Below are 25,067 nucleotides of genomic sequence, written 5' to 3' on the forward strand. Positions count from 1 at the left end.
GAACCAGGATGGATCCTTCAATGCTCACTGCCTTTCTAGAGACATGCATGAAATTGCTGCACGACAGCAAGGCAATCAAAGGACTACAAGAACTTATCACCAGGTCCACGGGGTCAGGCGAACCGCGCGTGGTCCATAAACTGGGAAAGCATGCATTATGCACAGGAAGAGAAATGAGGTTGACTACGCAAATTGGCGTGTATGAAATGGATCAGGTAATCCTGGATCTGGGTTCGGACGCGAATGTGCTACCAAAGCAGACATGGGAACGCATGGGCAGACCCACATTAAAATGGTCCCCTATTTAGTTACGAATGGCGAACCAACAGAAGATTATGCCCATGGGAAGATTGCAAGGAGTAACAGTCGATATTGAAGGTGCAAGCGCGCAGGCGGATTTTGAAGTGATAGATATTGTCGATGACAGTAATCCCTATCTCGCGCTATTAGGAATAGACTGGGCCACCGATATGAATGGAGTCATAAACCTAAAGAAGCGCAAAATGATCTTTGAGAAAAAGTCACTACGCGTAGTAGTACCGCTAGATCCAGCCGAAGGAGCGCGATACACTGAACTGGTGCGCGACGATGATAGTGATGACGATCTCGATTGTATTTACAAGATAACTGCGTGAGAACAGGATTGGGTGAATCCGACTGCAGATGGAAGAATTTCGTGGGAGCGCGAAAGCTCCTACACTTCAAATTCAGACGAAGAAGTAGAGCGATGGCAGAATCGGCTACACGAAGTAACGACGCTGAATTGCAACATGATGATTAGATCATTGCGTTGCATGACAATAAAGGAAAGAGAGCTACCGACATATGATGGATTAACATCGGTGGATGAATTTCTAAGCAAATTTGAAAGCGTAGTACCAAAACAACAGCAATTCGATGCTCTGATATGGGCGTTGCGTGCAACACCCGCATGATGGTGAGGTACACATCAAGGAGATTTTGAGGATTGGCGCGGATGCAGAAGAATGATGCACCTACGTTTTGGAAAACCCAAGCTCTGAACGACGACCAATCAGCAGGGGCAGAACAACGAGCGCGCCCACCTTTCCCAATGGGTATAGACATATGCTATACAGCCCACACAAACGCACACCACCCCCATAATAGAGAATCAGAACAAACCACAGCAACAGGAAAGGCGAAGCGCGCTACCAATTCTCCACAACGAAGCATTCGATAAGGTGTGCAAAGTACTGAACAAAGTTCACCAGGCGAGACGAACTGATTGGATCCTGCACGTGCTAGCAATTCGATGGGCCTACAGGACCATGTGCAAAACCCTGAACGCGGAGACGATTCCAAAGGTGCGGAACAGAGTAGAGACCGTAATTTCTGAAGAGAATACAAAAAGGAATCCACACGTAATGGCTCCCGCAGTTGTGACAGTGCGCAATGACCAGGAGGAAGAAATCACACATCTACACGAGGTTGAACAGATAAGGATTCAGGAAGCCATCCAGCGAGGGAACCTTAGACTTCGCGAACTCGAAAAGGACTGAGTACGATTGAGAAAGAAAAGCATTTTGATGGACATTGAGATCAAGAGGCTGGAAAACGAGATCACGCAAGCATGCCTCGTCGATAACCCAAGGATGACAAGGCAAGATACGGATGATCGTACCACTGCATTAGAAGATTATTGCCGAGAATTTATGACTCTGCTGCCATGGCTATGACCGCACCTCACTAAACGCAGTAGCCAGGAGATTGCACTACATACAGTAGAACGCGCGACGCCGGCTATTGCAAAGGCAATAGAGGAGTTTCTGCGGACTATACTGGAAAGCGAGTTGAAGTCTCACACAGGTGGTACGACCATCTGACTAGATGTAGGGAGCACAGTCTCAGCGCTCCAAGCAGTTGAAAGGGAGCGCGAGACTATAAAAGATTATATTTGGGAGCTGCGCGATGAGGGAGGTGCGCGCAAAATCCGCATGACACAAGGTTCGCACCTGCGCACAGGGGGCTACGCTGCTGCGCAGGTAGACTAGAAAGTAACCGTTGGTGTCACTGTTCATGACGAGATGTCCAATTTAAGGCAAAAGGGAGCGAGCGGCGGGCATTTAAGACACGAATTAAGGGTAAGATTTGAGGCAATCTGCCGCCAAGGAAGCATTGATGGCCCAGAATTGGGGGGAACGATCGAATTTGAATTCAAAGGTTCTATAAAACTCCAGGGGCTAACCACGAGACAACACTTGGTCATTTGAGATTTGAGCAATTGGTTAGAGCACAGAGTATTGAGCGTCGAGCAAGAGTTGAGCCCCGAAGTTCGCGAACGACCACAGACAGCTCAAACAAGATGACGACTACCAGGAGAGTTTTGGACTCTGCAGAAGGAACCACTGACGAGGCTGCGCATAACCCTACAGTACATGATGTTCCCGGAGACACTGGGGTCACGCCGGAAATCCCGAAATCGCCTCAGACATCGAGGCCCAAGAAAGATAAGCAGGCAGCGGGACCAGTTCGCATGTCCCCAAGGAATCCGCGGTTCGGTAAACTTTCAATGGAAGAAAAGGGCAAGGTTATCACCATTGAGACAGATGACGAGGAGGAGGACCTACAGGCTCTCGTCGATGAGATAGAGGCAGCAGAAGACATGGAAGAGGACATCCAGCCAGTGCGCGCTGCAGCGAAATTGCCCGAGTACATCCCTCCGCGAAAAGGGAAAGCTAAGATACCTAAGGACTTGGATGCCACTAAGAGCGCACTCCAAACCCCACTCCTCCCCAATGGAATTGTGTTTTAAGGCTCGCACCTGAGTCACGTACCCACAATGAAGTTTGAAGATTGGGACCTCGCGGACAGCAAGAAGTTCCCACACTTAGAGACGAAAAGCCTCATGAAGCAGAGCACGAAAGGGTCAGTCACAACGCTAGAGCTGCAGAAATGGCTGCACAATGTGGAGAAGGCTGGATTACTTCGTCATCAGGCAGCTGCTTTGCCTGGTGCACGATGGGTACTTATGGCTGGAAGAGCCTATTCCCATCACGACGGATCTCATCAATAGGATTTGATCTGAAAATCACTCGTGAGTGAGCTCAGTTAATTTATTAATGAATGAAAGTATTATAGACTCATGTGTTGGTGTGTGTCTATGTTATTTTAGGCAACGAATCGATCAGATTGCAAAATACACAGACACTGGAAAATGGAAAACAGTAAGAGAAACACAGTAAGCAAATGCGAGAACACAACAAATTAATAAGGAGTTCACCCTATCCTCCAGGGCTATGTCTCCGGTCCAGCTTTCAGTGGTGGCCTTCTTTGATTGTCTTTAAAACAGAGTTTTTACAATGAAGAGCTCGATTTGAGTCTCCTGAAACAGATGATGCTTAGTAGGGTGATTCTTGGATTCCCCAAGCCACTAGAGCGCACAGACTCTTTCTTACCAAGTCTCGACCTCAACTGAACTTGATGGGGTGAGTCCAATTTGGTACTCAGTTCCCAACAGATATCCTCACAGGGAATTGCTTGAACCTCTCAAGCCTTCGGTCTGCTCAATGCTGCCTTAGGTCAGCTCCACTCTCTGTTCTCTGCTTCTGTCTTACTTTCTTCTTCACTGTTCTCTTTCTCGCTCTCTTCTGTTCTCTATCTGTTCATGGCTTAAAGCCAAGACGTCCTCTGACTGTTCGCTTCCTCTTCCGCCTCTTCGGATCGCCTATTGTTGTTTGCTTGGAGTTCCCTGCCTCTAAGTCATCGCCACTGTGTAACGTCTCACAAGGAAGTGGCCATTTGTCCTCCCACGAACTACGCCAGCTCTTCCTCAAACAGTTTAGTATTTCGGTTACATTGTGAAATGATTCATCCGCCAACTCAGCAGTCAAATCGAACTTCAAACTTTTATATGCCGCAGCTTAATTCTCCCTCCAGATCTGATTTCTCATCGGTGGCAATCTCCGCCGTTAGATCTGGAGCCCCCAAATCCTACGGTGTTCGCTCTTATCGCGCGGTTGACTTACTCGACCGTTAGCCCGCGATGAGAGGCGGTTTTCTCTCTCATCCGCTGGACACGCGTCGTGCAATGTGTGGAATCGCTCGTTCTCCTACCAAATCCGCTTACCGCCCAAAGTGCCTCCAATATTCCGCCGGTTTTGGAGCGCGGGACCCACCTTTCGCTTTAGCACTTTCCCTACGGTTTCCCGGCTTCCCATGCGACCGAGCGCCTGGGGCTTTTCCTTCTTGAGGGGTTTTGCCCAGCGATGCGCTAAGCACTAATCACGCATCACAAACGGCCTCCGTTTTCCAATCCAGACTTCCTAATTGCCAGTTTGCGTCCTGCACGGTCTCCATGGGCCTCGGTCAGCGCGCATTGACCAAAGTCCTCGTTGTTCCTTGTTGGCTACAAACTGCCACTATCCAAAGGTCTTCCTGATAGCTCTTTGTTCACAAGTTTTTGAAGTCTGTCCTAATTTGATACAGTCATAACACTTTGATAATTTTCATGGATCCAATTCGGATCACGGCCTTCTCACTGAAAAAGCTTTTGGACCACTAAAAGTTGGTTTTCAAGCATCGACTAAGTGAGGGTACAATTGTCTCACTTGTCCAATATCTATCCACGTTGCACTGCTCGGCTTTGAACCCTTGAGCCCAACACTGAGGTACTCAACATCTCCCCTGCATGTCGTCCTCACCTTCCTATCCAGAACTGTGTCTCCCTGCAATTCATTAAGATATTCAGGTAGCAGGTCATCAATAGAAAGCAATTGACTCTGCTCTTCGAGATCCTCAATTAGTGAAGGTTCAAATAATCTCAAGCAATCTGCATTTACGACTGAGTAGATGTGCATGTAAGCTGGTAGATCAAGGCGAAAAGCATTCTCACCAATCTTCTCAAGTATCTTGAAAGGTCCATACCAATGTTGTTAAAAGCGCGATCGGGATTAAATCGGCGCCGGGAATAAAGCGAAAAAAAGCGGCAAAAGCGGGAAAAAAGCGTTTGGCACAAAAATATTCTTTTTTTTTCATTTTTTTTCAATTTTTTTAATACCTAAACCATCTACAACATAAAATAAATACATTGACACATAAATATGATAAAAAAACTAATATATAAGATGTTTAATATCATTTCTAGCGCTAAAATCACACATAACATTGAATCATGTCCTGAATAGTAAGTCCTGAGTCCCAACTCAGCCTCAAAATATCAACAAAAAATATGATAATGTATCTCATCATGTCATAATGACATAATGTCATATACAATAAAATGAAAGTCTAATCCTATTGATTTCCTCTGCCCCTCTTGCGAGAAAATGGCACAACTTTCTCTTTCCCTCTAGATGTAGAAGTTGGTGCCTGTGCTGGTGGAAATGGCAGTGGAGTCTGACGTGCTCTAGAAGCTGAAGAACTAGTAGTAGCAGCTACAGGAGGCTGAGGTAGACGGAGACCACGTCCTCTACTGGTGGTAGTGGTAGCCCGGGTAGGCGATGTCACCTCCTCCTCCTGCTCCTCCTCCTCCACCTGCTCCTCCTCCTGCTCCTGCTCCTGCTCCTCCTCCTCCTCCCCCTCATCCTGCACTAACCAATCATCAGTGGGATCCATGAGAGGCCTCTCGGTCTCAACCCTCCATTCAGCAGTGGTGTCAATCCCATCCAATGAGATGGCTTCCGTATCAGGTGTCCTCTCTAGTTGTCTCACCCACAATCGAAGATTGTAGTAGACATAGACCATGTCATTAAGTCTATGGGACTCCAACGTGTACAAAGTTCATGAAATAATAATTAATAATTAATATTATAAAAAAAATATTGTTTAAAACTTTAATGAATTCAAAAATTTATTTGGAAATTTGCAATATTTTAAATGTTTAAGTGTTAACCTATTGCGCTTCTTGTTGTGTATTTTTTCAAATACACTCCAATTGCGCTCACATCCTGAGGAGCTGCATGTTTGGCTGAGGATGCGTACGGCAAGCTTTTGCAAAAGGGGTACTCTGCCACCATACATCTTCCACCATGCGTCTACAACAAAATTACAAATAAAATTTTAAATAAACATAAGAAAAAAATGGAATTTGAAGAGACAATGAAATTTGAAACAAAGTTACAAAGTACAAACTAAAAAATACCTGGCATTTTAATCGTCCTATCAGTGACAGCCATCTCAAAGCCAAATGTGCCACCTGACATCTTATATGTCTCAATTTGTCTAGAGATCTCTATACGTTGTTCTGGAGATCTCACCATCTTCTGGACACAGGTTAATAATCCTTCCACGACCTCAGCATCAAAATCAAACCCACATGCATAAGAAAATGCAGGGTTCAGGAAAAGCCCAGCAGCATGAATGGGACGATGGAGTGTGTTGTTCCATCGCTCATCAACCACTTCCCATAGAAGGAGTTGTTTCTAAAACCCATCATCTCCCTTATCATCATAGTAGGACAGAATGGCTTCTTTGGCCCTGTCCATGGCTTCATACAAATAGCCCATTGCGGGCTTCTCACCATCAACCAACCGAAGAACCTTTACCAAAGGTTCAGTAACGGCGCACACCTCCTGCACTCCCGCCCAGAAGTCTTCCTGGTATGAAACTAGTCTGCATACGGCCTCTCCTTCTGGTTTGCGGCTCATTGACAAAGCACGCCACTCCTCTGAAAGAAACATTCTCTTCAAATCCCACATAGAATTCAAAAGGGATTGAAGAGATATGAAACTCGTCGCAAACCGTGTAATGGCAGGGCGCACCAACTCTTTGTTGTTGGTGAATCTTCTCATCAAGCTAAGCACAGATGTATGATTATATATAAATTTTGTGATGCTTTTTGATGAGTCAACAATATCTTTGACAAAGGGAATTTTCCCTATGTCCTCTAACATCAAATCAATACAATGGGCAGCACAAGGTGTCCAAAATAAAGTAGGATGCCTGTCCATAAGCATTCTACCAGCAGCAACATAATTTGCAGCATTGTCCGTTATGACTTGGACAACATTTTCTGCACCCACCTCCAAAATAAACACATCCAGCAAATCACATAAAGTTCTTGCATCTTTGATTTGATGAGTTGCATCAATAGATTTGATAAACATAGTCCCCTTGGGACAACTAACCAAGAAGTTTATAAGGGTTCTCCCTTTTTGGTCAGTCCAACCATCTGACATAACAGTGCATCCTGTTTGTGTCCATGATGCCCTAAAATCCTCCAATCTTTGGGTGCAGTCATGCTTTTCCTCTAGAAGAATCCGGCCTCTGAAATCATGATAAGAAGGGATTTTGTACCCCGGGCCAATACTGGCAATAGCATCAACAGCAGGTTGGAAAAATGGATTATTCCTTACAATGCTGAAAGGAATATCACTCCAGAGGATAAATTTTGCCATCAACCTATCAGCTTGTTCTTTTTCAGTTCTTTTTAGCATTGAACCGATAGTTGGTTGTGAACCAGGTGTGGTTCGAGGAACAAAAAATGATGATGCAGCTACCGGATTGACTGACGCTGCAGTAGAACCAGTGCCACTTGGTCCACTTCCTTCAGCTGACCTTCTTAGTTGCCTTTTGAGTTCTTCTTTGGCCTCTCTAGTTTGCTCTAATTCTCCCAATGCTCTCATGGCTCTTTGGATAAGTTCAGGATTTGTATTTATACAGGGCCCCACATCACGTCCAGGGATTTGTGCAAGGTGGTACTTCAACCTGTACACCCCCCCGCTTATCTCCTTTCCATACAACTTGCAATTCAAGTTTTGTCTATCATTCGGAGCTTTAGGTTCACCATATTCCCAGAAAGGATCCAATTTCCTTGGCATGTTTGTTTTTGAATTTTGAATTTGCAAACCTATGGAAAAATAAGGATTAGGAAATAGGAATTTAGGATTACATAATACAAATTACAATTTAGCATTTACAAAATTACAAAATACAAATTTCCAAAATCCAAAGTTCCAAACCCAAGTTACCCAACCAAATGGCAATGCCAAAAAACAATGAAAAAACATAAACAATGTTTAAAAAAAATGAAAAATAAAATAAAATTGGTTCCCATACTCATACCAAGTTACCCATCCCAAATCAATGAAAAAATACAATAAATTCTTTAAAAACAAAAGGAAAATGGTGCCCACTGCCCATATGAAATTTGCCAACCAAAAACAATGAAAAACAAAGTTTTTAAACAAGGAAAACAAAAAAAAAATAATCTACATACCGTTTTTATGGAGAAATTTGTGATCTCCTCTTGAAATTCTCCAACAAGCACTTGGATTTGCTTCCAAACCCTTCAGCTCCTCTCTCCCAACACTTTCCTCCTCCAACGCGCGCCCAAGTCAAAAATGACATAAAAAAAAATCGCATTTTGCCTATTATAACCCGCTGCCCTGCGCCTCGCCGATTTTTTCAAAAAATCGCGCTATAAAAAAAATCCGCCGATTTTTTGGGATAAAAAGCGCGATTTATGCGTTAAGGTGAAAAAATCGCGATTTTTTGAAAAAATCGCGATTTTAACAACATTGGTCCATACCTGATAGGCTTTAGCTTTTTACCTTCACCTTGCATCCTATCCTTGATGATATATAGCCAGACTTGGTCACCAACTTGGAAACTATGCTCCATCCGATGCTTGTCATGCCTTGCCTTGTATTTGGCTTGGCTCTTTTCCAGTTGTTCCTATACTGCCTAGTGGATCTCTTGGATCTGTTCGATGAACCTAGTTGCCTTGTCCACATCATTATGTCCCTCAACTGTGATGTCTTTACCAAAGACAAAATCCAAAGGAGACCTTGGTGTGAAACCAAAGCATGTCTCAAAAGGAGATCTCTGTGTAGAAGAATGTTTTGCTTTATTGTAAGCATGCTGCACATAACATAAACGTTCATCCCAAAGCTTAGGATGCTTGCTGCAATATCCCCTAAGTAACTGGATCACTGTCCTGTTAACTACTTCTGTCTGGCCATCAGTTTGTGGATGAAAAAAGTTGTGCTTTTCTTCAATTTGGTGTCTATCAGTTCCCACAGACTTGACCAAATCTTCCCCACAAATTGGGTATCTCGATCAAATACAATGGAAGTGGGTAATCAAAAATGAACCCATACACGTTGAAAGAATAGTTTTGCAGTTTGTTCAGTTGTAATCTGTTTATTACAAGGTATCAAAATACAATACAGATAATCATGACCTTTCCTAGATTTAGGCAATCCTCCAACAAAATCCATGGAAACACTTTCCCAAGGGTGAGAAGGAACTGGTAATGGAGTGTACAAGCCTAGTTTTCTATTGTTGGGCTTGCTTTTTGCACACATAGTACACCCTCTTACATATCTAGAAACTGTCTCGTTCATTTTTGGCCAATAACAAAATCTTTGCAGCTGTGCAACTGTTTTACTTACCCCAAAGTGACCTAATATTAGAGAAGTGTGTGCTTCTCGAATTATCTTTACTCTTTCAGTTTGTGGAATGCATAACTTCCCACAATGATATAAGAGTCGGTCCTTTACATGATAATCCAATTCTTCTACTCGTTTGCCTTGACTTAAAGTTGCATATACATCTTTAAAGTCTATATCTTGAGCATATTGTTCAATGTAACTCTCATGTAACACAAAATTATGCTTAAGTATAGTAGATGCATTTATAATGGGTCTAGATAACATATCTGCAACTTTATTGTGTATGCCCTTTTTATATCTGATGACTAAATGAAACTATTGTAGGAAACCCATCCATCTATAGTGTCTTAATTGCTGCAACTTAGTTTGGGAGTGTAGATATTGAAGTGGTTGGTGATCAGTATGTATTACTGTCTCTTGCCCATTAAGTAATGTTTCCTCTTTTTCACTCTGTACTAATGCATACAATTCTTTATCATATGTAGGATAGTTAACTACTGCAGAATTAAATGTCTCAGAATGATAACATATGGGTTTACCGTGCTGTGTCAACACTGCTCCCATGGCATAGTCATTGGTATCCGTTTGGATCTCAAATGGTCTTTGAAGATCAGGCAATGCTAGTACAGGTGTTGTACTAATCTCTTCTTTCAAGGTGTCCAAGGCTTTCTGTTGTTTGCCTCCCCACTGAAACACCTTGTTCAATCATGTTAAAGCATGTAAGAGAGCTGCAATTGAGGAAAAGTTAGAAATAAACTTTCTCCAATATTGTGCCGCTCCTATGAAGCTTCTAACTTCTGTAGTAGATTTGGGTTTGGGCCAGTTTAACAATCCCTGCTTTGTTTTGAAAGCAGTCTTCCATGCATCTTGTTCTGCAACTCTGACCTAATGGTATCCACTGTGCAAGTCTAGCTTGGAAAAATAAACAGCTTCTTTCAATTGATCTAACAGGTCATCTATGTGAGGAAGGGGATAACGATTTTTTATTGTTATCTTATTCAGTGCTCGGTAATCAATGCACATTCTCCACGAGCCATCTTTCTTTCTCACCAAAACGATTGGTGACCCACATGGTGATGTGCTAGGTCTGATGAACCTTTTCTCAAGCAATTCCTGCACCTGCCTCTTGATTTTTGCGTTCTCTAAAGCGGACAACCTGTACATTCCAATGTTAGGCAATGGAGCATCTTGCTGCAAAATAATATCATGCACTATCTCTCAAATACATTAGTTTTATCAGATTTCTTTTCCTTTACAACCATCAGTAAGAATTGCTTACATGAATTTATCATTCGTTTCATCTGCCCTGAGTTTATGAGAGTATAATTATTTTGAACTTATGAGCTCTTACAAAGTATTCGATTCCATCTTTAACAAGTAGATACTTGTTCTCGGCTCGATAGAAGATAGCTTTTTTGTCATACAAGTAAAGACTTCCTAAAACAATTCCACATATATCCAAAGGAATTATGTCTAACTCAACCTCATCTACAAATGTTGACCCAAAAGAAAACTTGAGTTTGCATTGTCTAGTCACTTGTAGTTGTGCTTTATCATTTAACCATCCTAATGGATATGGTTTCTTGTGAGGTGTAGTCACTAATCCCAACTTCTTTACAATTGCTTCAGAAATTAAATTTACTTGTGAGCCACTATCAAACAAAGTATCAATCTTTTGATGTTTGGAAATAACTCGAATATAGAAAAGCTCATGTCTTTTTCTCTCATTTTCTTCATCAATAATAGATTGTGCAGAATTACTAGTAGATGCTTCAGAATTCTTACCTCTTATACCTGTGGCTGCAATAGTTGTTTCATCTCCTGAGTCTGACCCCAAATCTTTCTTAATAGTAGCAGCAGTGTTCTTCTTCTTGCCCTCGAATTTCTTAGGTCTCAGCTTCAGATGCAAAATCCAACAGTGCTCATCATCATGCCCATCCTTTTTATAGTGAGTGCATGAAGCCTTGCTTTTATGTGCAGTGTTAGCCTTCCTTGCTTTCCATTTCTGCTTTCTTTTCTCCTTAATCTTGCTTGCAGTGGGTTGGGATGATCCCCCAACTTCTAGACTTCCAATTTTTCCTCTAGCTTCTAGATGAGTAGCTTGAACAGATACCTCATCTATACTAGTGGAATTAAACATGAGGATAGTGTACCTCATGTAGCTGTGTAAACCACCGATGTACTTCAACAGAGTCTCAGGTGAGTCTAATGAAATTCCTAGAATCAATGCTCTCTTTCTAAATTCTTGAGTGTATCCCTGTACACTTTGCCCCTTCAACTGTCGAAGAGTTTGCCAGCTCCTCATGGCTTGTTGCATGTAGGCCAATGGATAGAACTGTTTTTTTATTGCAGAAACAAATTCACTCCAAACAGAGATAGTCTTACCATGTCTCTTCGGGTCAGCTTGGGTCCTGCCTTCCCACCAAACCAAGGCAGTGCCTCCAAGGCGCAGGCTTGCCAGCTGAATCTTGCTCTTGTCTAAATCGATATTTTGTACTCTGCAATAAACATCAATTTGTCTAATCCAATTGTCCAGCTTCTCTGCATTCAACTCTCCATCATATATAGGTAAATCAAATTTAACATCTAGTTTAATCAAAGATCCCTTCTTTTTATGTTCAGGGCTATTAGGAGGTGTGAGAAAGCTTTCTTCTTTCCCTTTGCCTTTTGAGTGGTCATGAAAGTGAGACTCATCTTCTCCTTTGTCTTGTTTAGAGCCTGATGAATCTTCATCCTTATGTTTTCTAAAGTCCCTATACATTTCTTCTACCATGGACTTTATGGCTAGGAAACTATCTATGAATTGAGGGTCTAGCCCCACATAACCTTCTTCTAACATTGTCTTCCAAGGATAGACTCTCCCAATTTCAAGATTAGTTTCGACCAACTCTCCTTCTCCTAATTTGAGCTTTGATCTAGTTAGAATTCAACAGCGAAATCCAACACAAGCTTGTCTAACCTTAACAACCTAAAGCTCTGATACCACTTGATCTGAAAATCACTCGTGAGTGAGCTTAATTAATTTATTAATGAATGAAGGTATTACAGACTCATGTGCTGGTGTGTGTCTATGTTATTTTAGGCAACGGATCGATCAAATTGCAAAATACACACACACTGGAAAATGGAAAACACTAAGAAAAACATAGTAAGCAAATGCAAGAACACAACAAATTAATAAGGAGTTCACCCTATCCTCCAGGGCTACGTCTCTGGTCCAACTTTTAGTGGTGGCCTTCTTTGATTGTGTCTTTAAAACAGAGTTTTTACAATAAGGAGCTCGATTTGAGTCTCCGGAAACAAATGATGCTTAGTAGGGTGGTTTTTGGATTCCCCAAGCCACTAGAGCGCACAGACTCTTCCTTACCAAGTCTCGACCTCAACTGGTCTTGATGGGGTGAGTCCAATTTGGTACTCAGTTCCCAACAGATATCCTCACAGGGAATTGCTTGAACCTCTCAAGCCTTCGGTCTGCTCAATGCTGCCTTAGGTCAGCTCCACTCTCTGTTCTCTGCTTCTGTCTCTTCTGTCTTGCTTTCTTCTTCACTATTCTCTTTCTCGCTCTCTTCTGTTCTCTGTCTGTTCATGGCTTAAAGCCAAGACGTCCTCTGACTGTTCACTTCCTCTTCCGCCTCTTCAGATCCCCTGCTGTTGTTCGCTTGGAGTTCCCTGCCTCTGCATCATTGCCACTGTGTAACGTCTCACAGGGAAGTGGCCACTTGTCCTCCTACGAACTGCACCAGCTCTTCCTCAAACGGTTCGGTATTTCGGTTACGTTGTGAAATGATTCATCCGCCAACTCAACGGTCAAATCAGACTTCAAACTTTTATATGCCGCAGCTTAATTCTCCCTCCAAATCCGGTTTCTCATCGGGCGCAATCTCCGTCGTTAGATCTGGAGCCCCCAGATCCTACGATGTTCACTCTTATCGCGTGGTTGACTTGCTCGACCGTTAGCCCGCGATGAGAGGCAGTTTTCTCTCTCATCCGCTGGACACGCATCGTGCAATGTGTGGAATCGCTCGTTCTCCTACCAAATCCGCTTACCGCCCAAAGTGCCTCTGATATTCCGCCGGTTTTGGAGCGCGGGACCCGCCTTTTGCTTTAGCGCTTTCCCTACGGTTTCCCGGCTTCCCATGCGACCGAGCACTCGGGGCTTTTCCTTCTCGAGGGGTTTTGCCCAGCGATGCGCGATTAGCGCTAATCGCGCATCAGAAACGGCCTCCGTTTTCCAATCCGGACTTCCTAACTGCCAGTTTGCGTCCTGCGCGGTCTCCATGGGCCTCGGTCAACGCGCTTTGACCAAGGTCCTCGTCGTTCCTTGCTGGCTACAAACTGCCATTGTCCAGAGGTCTTCCTGATAGCTCTTTGTTCACAAGTTTTTAAAGTTTGTCCTAATTTGATACAATCATAGCACTTTGATAATTTTCATGGATCCAATTCGGATCAGGATTTCCCGGCTCCCCTGTAAGGGAAAGGACCTCGCGGCGATAGCAGGAAAATGCGAAGATTTGGCACTTGCAAAGGCCATGAAGAAAAAAATACAAACTTGAGAAGAAGAAGAGGAGCTACGCAATCAACAGCATCAAAGATATGGGGGTGCGCATAGCAACTCAGCTCCTGGCCAGGAAGGTAATGAGAAAATGCCGTGGAGATGAGGTACCAACGTCGATAGTTGCACTGGCAGAACAATGTGCAGAAGGGGTCCAATTTAACTCGGTCGAGTTCCTCTGCGAGGAGTTCTTAACTAACTGCAAGGAAGCCCAGGAGCAGGGCAAGACCTTCCACTACGCGTGGTTGCTCTTGTCCATTTTACTGGTAACAAGGGAACTGCCTGAGGATAGTCAGTTCCCTAGCATTGAGCAGGACCTACCAGAGGCCGCAAAGTACGCGTCGCTCTAGGCCACCAAGGACACAAAGCGGATTCGCGAGACAAAGATCTTTTGGGTGCTCATGGAGGTGAGCATTCGAATGTGGATCAATAGACGACCGCGCTTGTCCCCCACAGTGCACAACAGTTTGCAAAGCTTTGCAGACTTCAAAGCGAACACGCACAATGTTTACATCAAGGCGCGTAAGGATCCAGCGCAGCAATGGACCAAGCTCCCCTTCATCACCATTGATGATGCAATCTTTTCAGTGCTAGAATCATGGCCCCCCAAGTGGCGCACCCTGGATCTAGCGGAGATGGATAGAACAGCAACACAGAAACAGAAGGATGCAGCCAAGTTGCGTGTCACAAAGTTGGCTGAGAAAAGGCACAATGAAAAAGCGGCCACGGAGGTAAGGGCTATCCGCGAGGCAGCAAGGGCAGCCGCGGAGCAGGCAAAGGCTGCTAAAGAAGCAGCAGCAGCGCAGGCAACAGGGGCCACCACAACGCAGGATGAGGAGGGCCAGGACTTGTCTACAAGACAGGGAGTAGAGGACACAGAAGAAGGCACAGACCCAGGCACAACTTCCACCCAGCTGAAAAGGCCGCGTGCCACAGAGAGATCGGGTCCACGAAAAAAGGTCAAGGCATCCAAATTGGCCATCGACCCAATCACATTAACAGAAGGCGACCTCTACGACATAGGCAACACGGTTCGCGAGGTCACCAAGGAAGCGCTCCAGGAAGCCATGTCGGAGCAGTAGATTGTGTTGGGGGCCCTAAGGGCGCAGCTGCAGGAACTACAGGTGCAGCCCCCACAAGAAGGAACCGTAGCCACCTACGGCGCAACAGGCACATCAGCAACGGAGCAGCTGCTACGCACAAAGATGGCCAACACCATAGTGCTACCGGAAGGAGCGCTAACAGCGGAGAACGAGGATGACAGAGCCGCAGTGAGCAGGATCAAGGGACTTGGCCTTAATTTGGCTGCCCTTCCACGAGACACATTGTATCAACTGCAGGATGGCATAATAGCAGAGCTCCGCGCCAGGGAGGGCCACGCGATCTAGGTGATGAGTGAACAAAAGATCAACATTGAACAACTCAGCCTGCAACGTGACGAACTGGTGTCCCAGAACCAGTAGATCGTGCAAACCGTTGATGAAGCATGCCGGCGAGTCCCAGAATTGTCCATCGCCGCAGACCTACCAACAGAGATGTGGATCCACTGTCTGGCAAGTGGAGTTTGAAGTGCACGTGAGGAAACAGCGCGAGTGCAGTTGGTGTTGAACCTCCAAATCGCTAAGTTGCCGCTGAAGGCACAGCCTTCCACTACTCCGGAAGTTAGAGAGCAGCGCGTTAGCGCGATTCAAACAGGACTGGAAGAAATTGGACAGGCAATGCAGGATTGTACCAGTATGTTGGACCAAGCCTTTGACGTCCTCACATCCTTGCAGGAGGACCCCAACATACAGCGCCTGGAAACAGAGGCGCGCGAACTGCAGGAGCAGTATGATAATGTAAGGGGAACTACGCAGACAGTCATCCTCACCCAACGGCTGGCAAAGATGCAGCAAGCAAGGGCGCTGAAAGAGCAGGTGGATGCCGCCAGACAGAAAGAGGCACTTCTCAAGGCGCGCATCCAGCCATGGATTGATGAGGCCTTCACCATTACGGCCGATATTGAGGGCAAGCTCACACAGATGCAGGGACTCTATGCGCTAAGGCAGGTAGCAGATCCTCACAAAGAAGCATCAGAAGAGCGCATGCAGCAGGTCCAGCAAACCGCAGAATAGTGCGTTGCAGACCTCCGAGCAGTACGGGACCAGTTGGAGGGGCTCTGTGCCAAGGTCGCCGCACCAGCAGAGTGACTCGGGACGAGTCACGATGATTGTGTTGGGAGCCTGTTGGGCATGGAATCCCCCCACAACATGTTTTGGGGCTCAAAGCCCAAGTTTTAGTTAAAGGTTTTGTAAGACTCCACAAACTATGGGCGCGGAGCGCGAAGTATAGGTTAAGTCATAGGGTTGTCCGCCCTAAAGTATTGTAATGTAATGTAAAGTCATGTCGGCCTACCCATGGTCCGCGAACCATGGGATTGTATAAATAAGAGCTAGGCTCTAAGTTGTAAAGAGAGCTAGGAAGAAAAGAGAATAATACAAATGGTCCGAGCATAGAGTAGGAGTCTAAGTGCGTTGGGTTGTAGTAATAGGAAGAGGCTATGCAGCTAAGTGCGCAGAGGCCGAGTAGAGTCCGTAGCTGAGTGCGCAGGGCGGTGTCGAGTCTATAATTTGGATCAAAGAATAATAAAGAGAAGTTGATTCCTATTTCTGTGTATCTGTTGTGCATTGCCTTCTTTACATTTATACTGTTTTATTTATCGCGCGCACTGATATGATTGTTAAATATGTTGTAATAATCATTAGTCTTACATAAACAAGTTAAGTAATCGGATAATAACAGATTAAATAGCAAGGGATTTGGGTATTATACGGGTTGTGCCCCGAGTAGGGCTGCACAGAAGCAGCATCGCAGGTTGCGAAGGGATAGCAAGTGCGCGTAGCAACGTGCGCGAAGGGTCAAACCGCGGGCCTCCAAAAGCTCATCAGACATCCCCAGGGTGCAGATCCCATACTACTTCGGGTGAGACCTCAATCCGCGCTCCACGGACTGTTGTCGAAAGGGCCAGTAGTACCGAGATTTGCTTGGCTAAATCACCTTTGAACCTGGGTCAGGCCCATACAAGCCAACAAATACTGACATTGTTATTCAGAGGAACCTCACCAGAATTCATGGGTTTCAAAGGGATCAATTACCTTCTAAGTACCTTGGAATGCCTCTCACTGACAAACCTCTGAGCAAGGGAGTGTGGGAGCCGGTAACTAATAAACTTCAGGACAAAGTCAGGAAACGGACCTGCAGGTCTTTGAATATGGTGGGGCGTCTTGTGCTTACTAACGCTGTCCTGCAGGCTATACCCATTTTCATGTTTTCAGCTCTTCCTGCTCATAAAGGAGTTATGTAACGAATCAGGAGTATTCAACGAGATTTTCTTTGGGACAAGGCGGAAGAGAAAAAGAAGTGGGCTTTGGTAGCTTGGGACAAGCTCTGTAAACCTAACGCCCATGGTGGTTTGGGGCTACAGGCCCATGGTGGTTTGGGGCTACATGACCCTGAAATCCTCAGCAGAGTTTCGGGAGCTAAACTTTGGTGGAGGTGGCTCAAAGAATCAGCCACCCCTTGGGCCAAGCTTTGGAAGCAGAAATATGCAAATAATTGGAAGGAGAGGGATCAAATCCGAATGTCAGGGCTCATCAAAGGCTCCCACATTTGGAACCTTGCTTGGGAGAATAGAGCCATTGCCCAGAAGCATAGTTTTTGGGAGATCCGAGATGGGAACCTTGCACGATTTTCGGAGGATAACTGGCAACAGGAACCAAATTTGTTTAGGGAAGGACTAACTGCTCTCAAAAATGACACTGACAACAAAGGTTTACTTATGGTAAGTGACTTCTAGGATCAGGCAAGGAATAATGGTAAATGGAGAATGTGGAAAGATCTTGGTTATAGTGAAGAGAGTCCTTTGAAGACCCAGGCGGAGTCTCTTGCTCTTGACTTGGAGCAGAGGAAGATTTTGGTGTCATCCTCATCTGACCAACTAAGATGGGGTCAAAACATCGAAGGCACCTTCAATCTCAAAGAAGCTAAACGCATGGCCCTAGGTTTCGATTATCCAAACCCTGATCAGGTTTGGAATGACCTTTGGCAGAACTCGCAATGGATGAAAATCAAGTTGTTTATGTGGTTAGTTCACCAAAAGAAAATTCTCACATGGGAGAATCTTCTGAAAAGGGGCTTTGTTGGCCCATCCAAATTCCATCTATGTGGCTTACAGGAGGAGACAATGGAACATTTACTAAACCTCTACCCCTTCACCTCTACCCTGTGGGATTGGGCGACCTCAGTGTTCAGGCAAACTGACAGGGATAGACTCAGCATCACCAACACTTTGAAGAATTGGAGGAAAGACTTCTCAGGTAATGAAATCATTAACAAGGCTTGGACTCTGGTTCCAGGCTTTATCATCTGGGATGTCTGGAAAGAACGCAATGGTAGGATTTTCAAGAACAAAACAGGCTCGACCCAGAACATCATTGTCCAAATTTTACGACAGCTCAAAGATACAGTAGGAGCCCTTACGTGGAAAATTCCTGAGGACCCTCCTTCGCCCTAGGATGCTCGCATACTGCTGCAGTTGGGTCTCCATTCTCTGGTTCCCCAAGGCACTGTCAAGGGTGTGAGCAAAACAACTGTTGGTAAAGATATTTTGCAGCCTCCTCCTCATGGTTTTTTGAAAATCAATATAGACGGGGCCTCTAAGGGCAACCCAGGGATGGTTGGAATTAGCGGTGTCATAAGAGATGAGCAGGGGCGCAAAAAGAATATCTTTCACAATCATTTGGGGACTGCCACCAATAACATGGCGGAGCTCATGGCCTTAGAACAGTGTCTGGAAATCCTGATGGAGTCAAATTTACACAACGCCATCATTGAAGTTGACTCTGAATTGGTCATTAATGCGGCCAAGAAAATGTGTAATGGAATGACACCTGGAAAAGTGTCGAAACATTGGAGGCTCTCGCAAGTCTTTTAGCGTATTCATTCCCACTTGCGAACTTTGAGAAACGTCAGCTTCGTTCATGTGCAAAGAAAAGCCAATAAGTTAGTTGATCGTCTAGCTATATTTGGTACGACTGGGAGTCTATACCCTCTGGTAAACTGCGTGATGATTGTCAACGACAGGCAACCAAAGACATGGCATATCTCCAGACCATGAATAATGAGCAGGAGGAAGAATAGCAGGTGTTGAAGGAACGGCATAAACCCGAAGTGAAGAGAAGGAAGAAGAGGTGAGGTAATGATGCACAAGAGTCGTTAGATCATGGAAAATCAACGGACATAAATGGTTGAAAAGATTAGCGGGGTGTGAGAGGGCGGAAGTCCTTGAGCCTGGTTGAAGTGTCGCAATAAATCTTAACCATCAATCTTATTTCCAAACGCTGATGTCACATGTAACTACGGGGGTTCAGCTATTTATAACCCACGTGCTAGTTGAATGGCCACAGACCGTAGGATTTAAGTGCCTCTGTTATCGAATGGATATTGGGTTTTAAAGTGGCTGGAGGTTAAGTCTAAGAGCGGACCCGAAGTTTTATAGACCAAGGTTCATATTCTCTATCAGCGCCAGGAAGCGATTAAGTGGCACACAAGTTCCCGATGCGATGTTGCGACAACCGTCGAATCAAGAACCAGATCGACGACAGAGATTTAATCGCAAATCGCATTCGGTAAAAGAGTCTGGTCAGCGATAAACCCAGTTTTGCGATATTGCGATGTGCCAAGGTTTGCGATGTTGCGATGGACTATGGACCGTCAGATCAAAGGGTTGATTGAACGCGGAGGTTAACTCTTGCATTTCGCAGGAATCAAGTGTTGGCAGCTTGCGGAAACTGCGATGTGCGATAAGCCGAGAATGGGATGAAGTGTCTAATTTTGTTTTTGTGTGTAATGTTTTGGGTTTTGTTGACCCTGTTGTTTGTTTATCATCAACGGGTCCGTCTTTTTCTGGTCTTTACACTTGTAAAGACGTGTACCATATGTAATTTTGTTTTTCAGTTAATTGAAGGCTCCACACTTACTTGACCCAAAAAAAAAGACTATAGCCTACAAGGTCGGATAGTCTATATCATCCTCCATAGGCAATCAATTCATAGGGAACATTACAAACCGTCTTGATGGAACTTTAAGAATCACATATAATGATCAGGCTGAGCCAAAGGTTATGAAGTGCAATCATCTAAAATTGTAACTGGTACTACCCATCTTTGTTATGTACTCTTAGCCTAGACTTTATGTGTCATATAAACAACATAGATTCTTGATATTATGTATATGCTCCTCTAGGCTCTGCTGGCGAATGCAATTAAACCAAGCAACACTATATTTGAACATTAAGCTTAAACTTCACATGATACAATATTAGTTATAAAGACAATATAACATATGAAGAATTAAAGGTCATCGTTATCATGTTTTAATCATGAGTTAGGCAGTGGAATTGTTAAGCTCATATCAACCTGTAAGGATTAGTGTGCTGAGCCTAATTATAAAGACAATCGTAACATGTGGAAACTATGGGGTGCCTAGAGCATGAGATTTGAGGGTTGTAAGTCTTCAAAACATTATCCATTAATAATAAAAAGTAAAAACTACAATTGATCTTTGTGAGAGATAACTTAATGATAACTAACATAAGTCAAAGTCCATTATTATCACCAAAAAAATTCTTACCACATCTCTATCTCCTCATGGTTGTCATCAGATATTTGAGGATAGGAAGTATTTCAAAACATTATCCATCAATAATAACAAGAACGAACCAAAATTGATCGCCCATGGGGCAGAGAATAGTGAGTGAATGGGTGCACTGTTAAGGTACTCCTTGCGGTTCAAAACCCATTGGTAGTCCTACCAGTCTAGCCGTACAAAAAAAAGAACCAAAAAAATTCTTACCACATCCTTGTCTCCTCATGGTTGTCATTAGCAATATATTCAATATGATCCTTAACACATCTTACTATCCTTGTGGATGATGGTTTGTAATAGATAAGATAAGATATCTTTATTACTGTCTACAAATGACCAACTGTCCTGTGCAGATGTCCCTTTCACCTTCAAAAATCTTTCATCCTGTCATGATGACCATGTTGTCAGAAGACCTCCTTATTTCAACTTTTCCATAAAACATGTGAATAGTATGTCCTTGTTGTCTAATGTGCGCAAGGGATAGCAACTTCCTCCGAACTCAAAAAGATAAGAGAAAATCATGCAAAAAAAAATCTCGGGATCTAGGCAATTTGAGCTTGATGGAGCCAACTCTCTTATGTTTGTGGCTAGATCTATCTACAAAGTATACTATACCATCTACATTGTCATTCAATTCCTCAAAGAAGTCTCTCCAAAAAGTCATCTAACAAGTAACAGTAGTGCCAAGCAACCATGCATCTCTAGGAAATTTTGAACAAACCTTGATTTGTGCCAATATTGCAGTGAGCAATAACAAATAAGATATTTTCATTAATGTCTATGAATGACCAAATGTCCCATGCATATGTCCCTTTCAGCTTCAACAATCTCTCATCCTCCCATCTTGTCATGATAACCATGATGTCTGAACTTTGAAGACCTCCTTACTTCAACTTTTCCATCAAACATGTGAAGAGTATACCCTTGCTATCGAATGTGCACAAGAGACAGCAACTTTCTCCACAACTCAAGAAGATAGAGAACATCATACAAAAGAAAATCTGAGAATCTAGGCAATTTGAGCTTGACAGTGGCAATTTTCATAGGTTTGTGACTAGATCTATATGTGAAGTATATTGTACCCTTTAAATTGTCATTCAATTCCTCAAAGAAATCTGTCCAAAATGCCATGTGGCAAGTAGCACCAGTATCAAGCAACCATGCATCTCTCCAAGAAGCTAATGAAGTTTTGAACAAATCTTCAATTATGCCAATATTGCAATGAGCAATAACAAAATGAGTGGATTCGGGAGCTTTACCTTTTTCTTCCTTTCATTCCTAGTTTTCTTTGATCTTATCCCATGGGATCCTACATGACTTTGCATCATGTCCATTCTTGCCACAACGAACACAATGAAGATTAGATCTCTCACCTTGATTATGCCTACCCTGCTACCTCTAAAATACTTCTTTCCACATCCTCTCTTATAGAAGTCGACAGTTTAGACCTCTCTCACCCAACCAACAATTGAGACAAGAGAATGCATTTTCATAACCAAAATCCAATCAAAAAAATAACTATAATCCCAATACCTCACATCTATGTCTATGGCCAAATAAGCAAACAACCTCTTCTCACTGCGAAGCAAAGCACTCATGTTTCTAGTTCTATCTCAAGGATAACAAAAGTAGTGATAGACATTAGACTCCAATACGGCAACTCATCTCCAAAGCATTTTAATTCTATGGCTTATACTTGCATTTTATGTTGTCTCCATCTAGCAAGGAGATGTTGGGATATTATTTTCAATGGAATATTATTTAGTGTCATTGATGGCTGAGAAAGAGAAAACTTCTATACATACAATAATCTCATCAATGTGGCCAATAAATTTTCTGGCTTTGGCACAACTGGGACCTCAATGACAACAATAGAGAACTCGTTGCTTTCTTTGTCAATGTTGCTCACTACATCGAGGAGATAAACAAAAGCAACTATCGTGTTATAGTGGTAGACTGGAATTCTCTGGATGCCAATAGCCTCTCAAAGCTGCATATGGCCCCAGAAGGTGAGACATTCAGCATACAAGTTGACTGGATATGCCAACAGTCTTAAGAGAGGAATAACAGTTGATTGGAAAAGCAAACTGAGGCAACGGTTCTACTAGCAGAGCCATTGATCCCTTGATCGGATGGATGATTTATAATCCTTAGCTATTAGGTTTCCATAAAGAAAGGGATAGCTAGATTAAGTTTGAGGCTTTAGTTGCGGAGAAATTGTTTATCCCAATGGTGCTCAATTCTCCCAATTCGGTTCAACTATTTATTGCGCAATCCAATAATTTTGAAGGAGGATCTGCCTTAACACTGACAGTAAAAATATATTATACCAACAACAATGTTGGGTAATGCTGATAAAAGACAACATTGAAGAAATTGTCAGAACAACTAACCTGACCACAGACGGTGTCCTCCTCCCCTTAATGGTATCTTCTTTTGGACTTCAGAATAAAAGATAACACTATGGGAAGCAACCAAGACGTATACTGAGATGAGCGTGTTAACATTAGCAAATAAAATATGAAACCCATTTTGCATGTCCATGAAGAAGAGGATAATAGTTCTGGAACTCTCACAATGCAGTCAGAGCAATTCTTCAGTGCACTGAAAGGGCATGGTTCACTGTCACCTTGTGCTTCTCCCCTTTGAACGCCGGCTACAATAGCCGTGAAAGCATAATGTACTTTTCTCTTTGAGACTAACAAACTATTAGAAAGGAAGCAACGAGCAGGCAAGATCATGGAGTTAACTGAAAACACCAAGGCTCTGATAAAACTGACCGTCCTTGAGCTCCAAGTATGAATATTTTTTATTAATATTAGCCACATATAGATACATTTAGATACAACCTTTGGTTTCATCTTTTAAGAAGTCGGATGACTATTCCTATTCACCTATGACTCTTCATATTTCTCCTAAACAAATAATAATAATAATAATAATAATACAATACACCATAATCCCTATGATTAGGTATCTAACAAAGTTACATCCGATTTATTGGCAGTTCTTCATGATACTGTTGCAACAATTTCCTTCAGTGCATCTTGTACTCTCTAGTGTAAGAGTATGTTGGTTCTGATAAGGTTTAGGCCAGACCTACGAAGTTACGAACCATCTATTCCACCTCTGGTTTCATGCTGGTTAACAAGGTGAATATGATTTTTCTTCATGTTGTTGTTGCACCAACCGCAGCTCTGATGTTTTCAAGACCTTTTAAACTTGATCAATGTCTGAGTTTAAACCAGGCTCCATCTCTTTACTAGCTTCTTTGGCTCTACAAAAATGCCCTTTGTGCTATAATTGCCTGGAACAATGTCCACGTGTATGAAGGTGAACATCTGGATTGCTTACATTTAGATTTCCAGTAAAGAAATAATTTGCTAACAGGCCCTTGGTTCACTGGTTTGGTTGCCAGATTGTTAAGCCGTCCAGCAGGAAGCCGTTGTCACTGTGGTCTGTTCCACCCGAGTGAATTGCACGCTACAAAGAAATTAGGCCTGCAAGTCACTGAAAAATTTGGCAAAAAAATACCCTTAGAACCTGTTATATAAGCCAAAGAAATCCCATGTTATACAGTCTCCTTCCTTGGGCGGAGCATATTTTTGGAAGCAACTTCCAAAGAAAAGTGATACGAGTTGGAGTAGCCAAACAAAACCTAACTCATCCCCGACCACCCCACACAGCAAACTAAAATAAGATTATTATGTACATCCGCAACAGTACGGAGCTTGTGATAACAGTTTGGGTGCGCCTATCATTTCTAAATTTTATTGATCAGCTGAGGTCACGTTGAAATATAAACAGAGAGAACTCGGTGGAATTTTTCAAGCTGGAATCTCAAATTTGCCATGGATAGATCAAAATGTCAAAAACAACAAGAGATGAGATGAAATTGAAACGAACCTGTGTTTTCGATTTTGGAGTTGGCTTGAGCCCTCCTTTCAAGGAGACGATGCAAGACTGTGAAGGAGCTATGAAATCATTGAGGTCGCTCGATCTGAGAGTAGCTGAAAATCTACCCGTCATGGTGATTACCTTCAGTTTCCCCAACTGAGTTGAGAAAATTGTCCCTCAAATATGCTGCATCATCTGTTTAACAGGCCTCGAGTTTTCATCCAGGGCGGTCTGTGGCAGACAAGCCACTGCAAACTCGTTTTCGTCAAAAAACACAAACCCCTCCTCCCTCGCTTTTCCACGAGTTATTAATGTCTCGTGATTTTTGGTCTCACGGCTTAGGCCTTCTAAGGCTTTCTATATATAATGTTCGTTGAGCTCATACTACTTTGTGTGTCAAGGATCTTTGCATTTCGTGTTGAAATTTGATGGTCAAATTAATGCAATGGGTGAAAAAGCAGTAATTTGAAATTATAGTTAATAGTGTAAAATACATTCTAATTATTGTGTAAAAATTTTAATATAATTAATAATGTCAAATACATTTTAAATATGCCAAATTCAACCATGTTGAAAACAAA

The 25,067-nt window shown here is 43.2% G+C and overlaps 1 protein-coding gene across 1 annotated transcript in view; it reads right to left on the reverse strand.

Annotated features, from left to right (window-relative positions):
• NAR1 (ferredoxin hydrogenase) overlaps positions 1-24,839 on the reverse strand; it is a 347,518-nt gene extending 322,679 nt beyond the window's left edge. The window contains exon 1 of the mRNA XM_089402187.1: positions 24,496-24,839. Coding sequence (XP_089258313.1) covers positions 24,496-24,618 — 123 coding nt within the window. The 5' untranslated portion in view covers positions 24,619-24,839. The remainder of the gene's footprint in view (positions 1-24,495) is intronic.
• Positions 24,840-25,067: the final 228 nt, after the last annotated feature.

The sequence above is a fragment of the Pinus tabuliformis genome, chromosome 2_1, assembly GCF_031772625.1.
Source record: "Pinus tabuliformis cultivar Carrire ecotype Pingquan chromosome 2_1, CPIR1, whole genome shotgun sequence".
NCBI classification, from domain to species: Eukaryota; Viridiplantae; Streptophyta; class Pinopsida; order Pinales; family Pinaceae; genus Pinus; species Pinus tabuliformis.